Genomic DNA, 9,416 nt, shown 5'->3' on the forward strand with positions numbered 1-9,416 from the left:
GCAAACTAATTCAGACATATAAAAAATAATTGATAATCAATAAAGGCAGGGAATCAACTAATTAAACACCATTAATATGGATATATATATAGATCAAGAATTTAATTAGATACCCTAAAAGCCAAATAATCTCTCACAAACAAAAACACTAATTATGATAATTGTGCTGTATTTGTGACTTTGTAAGTCTCTGTCCGTGTTGTGTATTGGAGGAGGGCAGTTGGAAGAATTAAATATATAGACCAATCATAAAGCAAACATGCATTTAAGTAAAAGAAGATGGTAGTTGAGTTTTAACTGGACCTACCATGTGATTTAATTTTGTGTAAAAATATTAGTTTTTTTTGCTACTATATAATTGGATAGGGATAATGTTTATTTTTGCATGTCTAGGGTTCCAAACTTGAATTAATATAATACATAATTATGGGGTTATCATGTTTTTCTCTTGGTGGATATTTGCTTTTACTTGTGTTGTTTGTTGATTGTGCTGTGTTTGCTGATCATGTTAATGGAGTTGGAGATGACAAGCTCCTATTTGGACAAAGAAAGTTTGGGAAGCATTTTGGTGGTGGAGGTGGATTAGGTGGTGGAGGTGGATTAGGAGGAGGAGGTGGTTTAGGTGGTGGAGGTGGATTAGGAGGTGGTGGTGGTTTAGGTAAAGGTGGTGGACTTGGTGGTGGGGCTGGATTAGGAGGAGGTGGTGGATTAGGAGGTGGTGGTGGACTAGGAGGTGGTGGTGGAGCTGGAGGAGGACTAGGTGGAGGTGGTGGACTTGGTGGTGGAGCTGGTGGAGGAGTAGGTGGTGGTGCCGGAGGAGGACTTGGTGGAGGTGGTGGATTTGGTGGTGGTGCTGGTGGTGGAGGAGGATTAGGTGGAGGTGCTGGTGGTGGTGCTGGAGGTGGTTTTGGTGCAGGTGGAGGAGCCGGAGGTGGTCTAGGTGGAGGTGGAGGCGGAGGATTTGGTGGTGGTGGAGGTGGTGGCATTGGTGGTGGTGCAGGTGCCGGAGGAGGCTTTGGTGGTGGTGCAGGTGGAGGCGTTGGCGGAGGTATAGGAGGTGGAGGTGGCGGCGGATTTGGTGGTGGTGGAGGCATTGGTGGTGGTCATTAGTTCATCAATATATAGCTCTTCCAATTATGTTTTGCATGAACTATATATATAAGAATGTGATCAAAATGTTAAATATAATTATGTACTTTTCTAGTTCTATTTTTTTGTGAGAGTCCTTTGTAAAAGTACTTAAACAAGAGTGTATCATTATTTATCCATTATATCAAAGTAAATTTGTCCTTTAAAGCTTCTTTACATGTTATTACATGTAAAATAAAGCTTGTGGACTATTGTATTATCCAACCATATTATTAATAAAGTATGTTGTTTTCCAAGTGTGTTAAATTAAATGTTTTTCCCATCTGTTGACCTTCTCTTTTGTTTTACTATTCTCGAGACTTTTTCATAGTTCAAAATAAATGAATAATTTCAATTTCAAATAAATAATTAAAACTTTTTTTTTCATATTTACTCTCCATTATAGTTTCTTAATTACTTTATATTTTTTAAGAAATAATTTAAAAATAATCAAAATAATAATAATAAAAAATAATTTTAATTTATATCCTTAAATATTTTTTTTAACAGATATGTCATACCCCAATAGTTCATTTAATATGGACTATAGGGAGTATTTTTATTCTTTACTTCATTTTCATATTTATAGAGTTTGATAACAGTGTTATCATTGCCTGATGTTGAACCACTAGAAATGGACCCTTGATCAATCTAATTAAACTCTCAAAGATAATTTATGAGGGAAAGATTGTTCGAAGGCTAAATATTTAAAGTGTGAATAATATAAAATAGAGAACCAAAATCATCAAATTAGGATGCATCTAATTTTGGATATATCATGATAAAGAAATAAATCGGTAAGAGTCTAACTCAATTTCTGACCGAAGTTAGCTTATGAAGTAAAAATTATCAAAACCAATAAGCAAACCAAATAACCATTTAGGATTGGACATATAAAATGTGAACATCAATATGAGATATGGGCCTAATATAGAGTAATCATATTTGTTAGAATTTCAAATCCGCAAATTTCAAATTATGAATCCGTCTATTTCAACCGAAGTCAATTTTCACTAAAACTAATAATTGAGTCCATCATCTCCTCCCCACCAGACCAGATATTTGGCAGCTTGTATTTGTCTTATAAAATACTACTAGGTAATATGCTTAAAGAAGTGAATTGAAGTTTGACACTGCTTCACACCTCTCTAAAAAAAGGGAGTTACGTCTGAGTTAAATTTGGATGAACGACTAATGTAAATGATAAATATTAACACTAACAATATACAAGACTTTTGGCTCATAGAATTAGGGACATAAATTATAGGCACAACACATAAGTATGCCCTTTAACTTTGTTTCAGCCGCAAACTTCAAATTATGAATCCGTCTATTTCAATCGAAGTCAATTTTCACTAAAATTAATAATTGACTCCGTCATCTCCTCCCCACCAGACCAGATATTTGGCAGCTTGTATTTGTCTTATAAAATACTACTAGGTAAAATGCTTAAAGAAGTAAATTGAAGTTTGACACTTCTTCACACCCCTCTAAAAAAAAGGGAGTTACGTCTGAGTTAAATTTGGATGAACGACTAATGTAAACGATATATATTAACACTAACAATATACAACACTTTTGGCTCATAAAATTAGGGACATAAATTATAGGCACACCACATAAGTATGCCCTTTAATTTTGTTTCAGCTCATATCTAAGCCGTCCAACTTTGGGTATGCAGAAATAGTCACTTAAATTTGTATAAATTAAATAACCAGACATACACGTCCTATGTAGTATAATGCATGTCAAAAGCTATATAAAATATGAATTACCACATAGGACATCATATAAGACGTGTGTCTCTACTGTTACAAATACAATCAAACTTTTTTGTCCTTGTGATAACCTGTTCTGTTTTGTATTTGGCCCACATATTTGACAAGACAAATGCAAAAATCCATGAATTATTATTTTCAAGATAAAAAACAAGAAGTAAAAGTTAGATATATACATCAGAGTTTACAAAGAGATCTGACACCACTGCTCTTAATTAGATTGCTCTACCTTTTCATATCTGAATCACTGTCTTTAATATTGATTTATTAAATTTTCATATCACATGACATAAAATTCAATTGAAATAAACCATAGTTTTATTTAAAGATAAAAATTAAATATAACAAACATAGAGACTTGAATTCACAACAGCACTTTATCCAACAATAAATAAAAAGAAATGATGGTATATTTGGTCCCCTAATTTTGAATTTTGGTCCTCTCCTTACATTTAATTGAGATGTGTTTTTTTTTGGTAGCCCTTACTTAAATATGTTATATTTAAATTATTTTTTTGAAGTACATATAGTACCATTAAAAATAAAGCAACAAAATGTAAATTTAACATAACATATACAATAATCAAAATGGTGGAAGTGAAACGGTTAATAATTCTGAAAATTAAAAATGTGAACGTTAGAGGTAAAGGGATTAGAAGTGCACATTTCGAGTAATTGAAGTTAAATATGTTTAATCAAGTATCATAGGAAGCAAAACTAAAATTCATGTATGATATGCATAAATAACACAACTAAAACAAAGTATTATATATATTCTTCATATACATTATTATAAGGAGGAAACAAAAAGATGTTCAACAATAGCAAGAGAAAAACATTATATCTCATAAAGAGAAAAAACTCTTGATAAAGAGCGTTTCTTCTATTAATAGGTCTTATATGACTTATATTCAGATTAATCAAGCTAAATGCACAAATAAAAGATAAGCATGAGCTAGGGGAACTAACTCTAGTAACCTCACTTGATTCATCGATTGGACTCGGGATTTGGACCACTAGGAACACTATGAGCAGCCACCCCAAATTGCCCTCTCACATTATGGGTGGCTGCAACCCTCATAGGGGTAGTGACAGTAGTGGTGGTTGTGCTAGTAGTTGATTTTTTCGGAAGAACTTGCATAGTGGATTTTTTGGTTGTTGAAGAGTAGTCTCGAAGGGCTCTTACGTTAAATCCTAAAGAATAAGTGTTCATGAGTAGTAGCAGAAAGAAAAAAAGAAGAAGAATTTGTGGTTGTGTAGTTGTTTTTGCCATGAATATCCATGAACCAAATGGAACTTCCAAGTTGGGAAATATTAGGGGGCTAGAGGAAATTAAGAAGTTTAGATTTATAGAACTAGAAAATATTATTAATACTATATATGTAGATATATGCTTTGCAAAGCTTTCTCATATATATAGTATGGGAAAAGTGAGAAGCATCATGAATTTATTCGGTGTTTCATATTCATATTAAAGCTAAATTATATCACATATATCTCTAATTAATTTGGATTAGCGTTACAGAAAATACCATTTCTTATTAAAAAAAAATATATATTCAGAACTTGAACCTGAAACATTTAATTACATACAGAAGATATTATCTATCAAACCACAAGGTTCATATTCTTTTTCATGTTTCCATGTTGCCCCTCGTGTATTTTTACTTTGCACAATTAGTCCTTTCGTGAATGGACTAATAATTAATTAGTGAATCCTGAATACATTAGTACTTCCTTTGTTTTACTTTGTTTGATATTATTTCTTTATAAGTTCGTTAATCATTATAAAGAGAAGTATTTATAGTTATATACATAGGTTCGAACGGATGATTTTCACTATGTGAAGGTAATACTCTACCGCTGAGGTATAGCAACAAAGGGGTGGTGGCGCAGTTGGCTAGCGCGTAGGTCTCATAGCTTCTGAGTAATCCTGAGGTCGAGAGTTCGAGCCTCTCTCACCCCATTATCTTTTTTTTCCCCATTTTTTGGTGAAAATTTCAAATTATGCGCCAAATTTGCTGTACAAATTGGCCCAAAATCGCATTTTCAAGAAAAATTTTGGTGAAGAAGATGAAGAAGCAACCTGAAATACTACCATTGGGACAGCGGTCAATTGCTTCAACTTTTCTCTTTCGTTCTCCAAATCAGTAAGAATGGAAGTTCTACTTTTTCACTCGTTGGGGATTTGGGGCTTTCACTTTTGTAGCTTAATTCAGATTTCTGGTTAAATTTCTTGTTTTTTTAGCTTGTTGAATCTCGTTTGTGTCTGGGGTTTCTCTTTTGTTGCTTAAAATCCAGATTTTCTGGTTAAAGTTCTTGTTTTTGTAGCTTGTTGGGTCTCATTTGTGATCTGGGGTTTCGTTTTTGTTGCTTAAAATTCTTGTTTTTTTAGCTTGTTTGGTTTCGTATGTGATCTGTGGTTTCGCTTTTGTTGCTTAGAAATCACATTTTTGGTTAAATTTCTTGTTTTTCCAACTTGTTGGGTTTCGTTTGTGATCTGGGGTTTCGATCTGTTGCTTAAAATTCACTTTTTTTGGTTAAATTTCTTGTTTTTGAGCTTTTTGGGTCTCGTTTGTGATATGGGGTTTCTCTTTTGTTGCTTAAAATCCACATTTTTTGTTGAGTTTCTTGTTTTTTTAACTTGTTCTGTTTCATTTGTGATCTGGGGTTTCGCTTTTGGTGTTAAATTTAGCTTCTATGAACGAACTTCAGTTTCGTGTTAAATAATCTCTCTGTTTTAGCTTTCTGGGTGTAATTTTTGATCTGTTGTTCATTTATTGTGCTTTGTTAAGGTCTACTGGTTGTGAGAAGAAAGTGGAAAGCAGAGGTTCCAATCAAAAGGGTTCAAGCATATCTCTATCTGATTTCCTCAGCAAAAAATTGCACAAAAGTCCTGTTTTGCCCGGAGTAGTTCCAGTAAGTAAGCTAAATTGTTTTAGTTTCTGTCTTCTCATGGAAGTTGTTGAGGGTCTATCGGAAACAGTCTCTCTACCTTCCAAGGTAGGGATAAGGTTTGTGTACACAATACCCTCCTCAGACACCACTTGTGTGATTACATTGAGTATGCTGTCGTATTTTAGTTTCTGTCTTCTCATGAAAACTGAGGGTCTATCACAAACCTCTCTACGTTCCAAAGTAGGGGTAGGGTCTGTGTATACACTAACCTCCACAGACGCCATATGTGTGATTATACTAAGTATGTTGTTGTTGTGTTCTCATGGAAATGCTAGAAATGAAAAAAAAGTTTCTGTTGGGATCCCAAGAAAGATTATAAATATTTGTAGAGCTGGAAATTTTGTGTCCTGTTCGTTTGTTGCCATTGTTTCAAGATTTCTCATTGTAGCTGCATGTAGAACTTCTATCGGAAATAGCTTCTCTTCCTCCCAAGGTAGGGGTAAGGCCTGCATAGACACTACCCTCAGATCCCACTTGTGGGATTACACTGAGTATGTTGTTATAACTGAATGTAGAACTTGTAGGCCACTACAACACATGTAAGCCAGTGGATGGACCTGCATCCACAGTTTCAGGCTCGGTCACATTAATATGTGTGTAGAGAAATTTGAAGAGTTTCTTTTAAGAATGCATATGTTCCTCATTCTATGAACTCTTGTTGATTCTAGACTTTGTTCACGGAAGTGCACTTAATGCCTTCAATGATGGACTAAATATGGTCACTTGGTCTGAGCTAAATTTCTCTTTTGGAACACCTGAAGACTCGAGTATATAATTGGAACAGGTGACGAGGTTACTGGCTTCAACCAATGTCAAATATTAGAAAGGATCTAAACTGTAGTTTAGTTTTAAGTTCTGTCATTTGTATCACCTGTGTTCTATAAAACTGCAATAAGCGGTGTTCTATATTTGCATGTATTTAGAACATGGAACTGTTTTCCTGAGCGGCCTGTAGAAATTATTATAGGTTTTCCCATATCAGGGTGTGCAATTTCTCTACTTGTACAATAATTTACCTAATTTGATTTGAGTATAAATGCGACCAAAACGTTTGCAGGGAAACAAGAAATTCTCGGTGCCAACTTGTAGTAAAGACACAAGTGTGTGTGTGAAGGGACGATTCAATTGTTCGAAAGATGGAGAATCAGGAATTCCATGTGCTCTTGATGCTATTTTTGAACAATACAAGAACACCATGAAAGAGAACCAAGATGTTTCTGCTCCTAATGATTTCCGTGAGGTTTCCGTCACCGATAATGTCAGAACATCAAGAAAAAGAGGCTTTATTGAAGGTTAGTCATTCTTTCAGAAAATGAATGGGTTGACCTGTTCACATGTTTGTTGTGCTCATCATATTTTCTTAGATGAATTAGCTTTCATGAGATTGCCTTTGGTTATAGTCGTTTCTGAGTATCTAAGCTTGTTTCTGTAACTAACATACATGTGCGGTAAAACAAGAAGCTAATCAGTACGGCTTGTTGTGTCTCTTGACCTTGCTTCCCCAAGCTACTAAGCTGCTGATCATAAATTGCAATGCGATCTTTTGTTAGTTGCTATTGCTTCTCCTTTTATAAAGCTGATATTACATATATATATAGTATCCACTAATATTTCCAATGCCCTGTTGTACTTGGAGAAACGTTCAACTCTAGAAGCCAAAGGGGTTATTCCGCTTGAGTTAAGTTAAGAGCTTTGCTTGAAATCGAGAGTGAGAGTTCAATGTTGGCTACATGGAGAAAAAGGCAAATGGCTTTTCTTCTCTTATTTCCTGAAAGACGATACCTTGAATAAGATCATTGTCCATTTCCTACAACGCCAACAACACCATACCCAGCGTGATCCCACAAGATAGAATCATTGTCCATTTCTTAAGCCCCTTAAAAAGAGCGTTAATCCAGTACTTCCCAAAACAGATGTAAATCCTCTAGATTCTAAATGTTTGAGGATCTCTTTGCCAGGGGTAGAGCTAGAAGTTTATGTATACAGGTTTGCCGAATCTAGTAGTTTTTTAGTCCAAACCTCGTTATATACACAAATTAAATTTTCAACCCAGTTACTAGCACCTTATATCACTATCCTAGAATTTAGAACCCATAAAGTTCAAATTTTGGCTCTCCATAGTCTTGCTGTTGTAACAAAATGAAAATATTCAAAATCCACCACTTAAATACACAACTCTTTTATATCTTGTTACTAGTGCTTGATATATTGGTTTTCTTGAGAAATAACTACTACCATTTATTTTAGTTCCCATGTTTAGATAAAGTACTTTTCTGGTTAATCCAAATACATTTACTCTGGAGTTCTTACATGGAAAATATTATCGAATATCCCAAAATGTTACATGTTCTTGGATTTCATGGATCATATATAGAATGTGGTATTTTCTCAGGAAGTGATCGATGAATTCTTGTTGTTTAGCCCTGACATTTTTTAATGGTTTTCTAGGTAGCAGCGGAAACCAATCAGCTCGAAAGGTTTTGGCCGTTCTTGGAGAAGGTTCAGCAGAAAAGCCTAGAAAAAAAGTGAGAATGCTTGATAACATTGAGAAACCTAGCACTCTCTTCAATCATTGTAAGTCTACTTAAAATAACAATCTTTCACGAAAACATTCTTCTACTAAAACATATTTTACTGTACTTCGAAATGCAAGTTCTCATAAAAATGGAAAATATCATCTTTTTCTGCTTTCAGATGCAAATGGAGGTGGCTGGTGGGATTGCAACATGGAAGGTGTTGATAATGAAGAAGTGGGTTGTAGTGAAGTATGGGAAGGAATGGGTTCTACAACTCTAGGGGGATTGGAATGGCACTGAAATAAGAGATATGAGGAGAGAAAAGACTGTATTTTTGTGATACAACGACAACAACATACCCACTATAATCCCAGAGGTGGGGTTTGGGGAGGGTACAATGTACGTTAACTTTACCTCTACCTCATCGAGGTAGATAGATTGTTGTTGCTGAGACTCTTGATGTAGTAGGATATGTAATCTTATTTACTTTTATTACATACTAATTTTCTTATCAATAAGAAAAACTCATGCAAAGGGTAAAAATAAGTATTGTTAAAGCTTACCTTATATTATATAATATGCATGACACAAGTAGCTATTACGAAACAATTATGACAAGTCAAATTACGTGAAGTGTTTCCTCTCTAGGCTCATGTTCTTGCTGTCACTCCTTCTGAATAAAACTGAATACCCAATCCTCTAAGAAATTGTTTAAGGTAAGTGGAGAAAAAAAATATTATTTTATTCGTGATATATATATATATATATATATATATATATATATATTCTACATATCCTTAAATTAAAAGTCTACTTTATTTTTAAAATTTCAAGTCAAATAAAAATTAGACAAATGTATATTACCTTTTAACTTAAATGTTAAATTATTATAATACCACAAGCATAAAACACCAAAGGTAGTATATCTCCTATATTTTTTTTATTGTATTATGTTTCTTTATTTATATTATTTTATTTTATATTAAAAGGAGACACCTTTTCATATTAAAGGGTTGTGACATTTTCAAAGATTTAT

At 34.0% G+C, this 9,416-nt stretch overlaps 2 protein-coding genes and 1 non-coding gene across 4 annotated transcripts; all 3 read left to right on the forward strand.

Annotated features, from left to right (window-relative positions):
* The first annotated feature begins 404 nt into the window (after positions 1–404).
* LOC125828624 (glycine-rich cell wall structural protein-like) lies at positions 405–1,385 on the forward strand. 2 transcript variants are annotated; one of them, XM_049507941.1, is made up of 2 exons: positions 405–679; positions 716–1,385. In XM_049507941.1, the coding sequence occupies exons 1-2, from the start codon at positions 427–429 to the stop codon at positions 1,108–1,110; spliced, it is 648 nt and encodes a 215-aa protein (XP_049363898.1). In that variant the 5' UTR covers positions 405–426; the 3' UTR covers positions 1,111–1,385. The 2 variants fall into 2 exon arrangements, with proteins under 2 accessions (XP_049363898.1, XP_049363896.1); XM_049507939.1 differs by having other exon boundaries at positions 405–1,385.
* A 3,402-nt stretch (positions 1,386–4,787) lies between these two features.
* On the forward strand, positions 4,788–4,872 carry TRNAM-CAU (transfer RNA methionine (anticodon CAU)). The gene is given in 2 exon segments: positions 4,788–4,825; positions 4,837–4,872. It is a non-coding gene; the product is annotated as a tRNA-Met (tRNA).
* An 18-nt stretch (positions 4,873–4,890) lies between these two features.
* Positions 4,891–8,726, forward strand: LOC125828620 (uncharacterized). Its single transcript, XM_049507936.1, has 5 exons — positions 4,891–5,056; positions 5,702–5,825; positions 6,922–7,156; positions 8,313–8,438; positions 8,559–8,726. The coding sequence occupies exons 1-5, from the start codon at positions 4,914–4,916 to the stop codon at positions 8,678–8,680; spliced, it is 750 nt and encodes a 249-aa protein (XP_049363893.1). The 5' UTR covers positions 4,891–4,913; the 3' UTR covers positions 8,681–8,726.
* The last annotated feature ends 690 nt before the right edge of the window (positions 8,727–9,416 follow it).

Source organism: Solanum verrucosum, unplaced genomic scaffold (genome assembly GCF_900185275.1).
Source record: "Solanum verrucosum unplaced genomic scaffold, falcon-dt-bn FXZP01000273.1, whole genome shotgun sequence".
NCBI lineage: Eukaryota > Viridiplantae > Streptophyta > Magnoliopsida > Solanales > Solanaceae > Solanum > Solanum verrucosum.

What these genes read in the sequence shown, in the direction of transcription:
- LOC125828620 (XM_049507936.1), top strand. Translation starts at nt 4,914, where the DNA reads ATGCGCCAAATTTGCTGTACAAATTGGCCCAAAATCGCATTTTCAAGA. An exon ending in CTCTTTCGTTCTCCAAATCA is followed by an intron (nt 5,057 to 5,701) that starts GTAAGAATGGAA and finishes TGCTTTGTTAAG; the next exon opens with GTCTACTGGTTGTGAGAAGA. An exon ending in TAGCACTCTCTTCAATCATT is followed by an intron (nt 8,439 to 8,558) that starts GTAAGTCTACTT and finishes TTCTGCTTTCAG; the next exon opens with ATGCAAATGGAGGTGGCTGG.
- LOC125828624 (XM_049507939.1), top strand. Translation starts at nt 427, where the DNA reads ATGGGGTTATCATGTTTTTCTCTTGGTGGATATTTGCTTTTACTTGTG.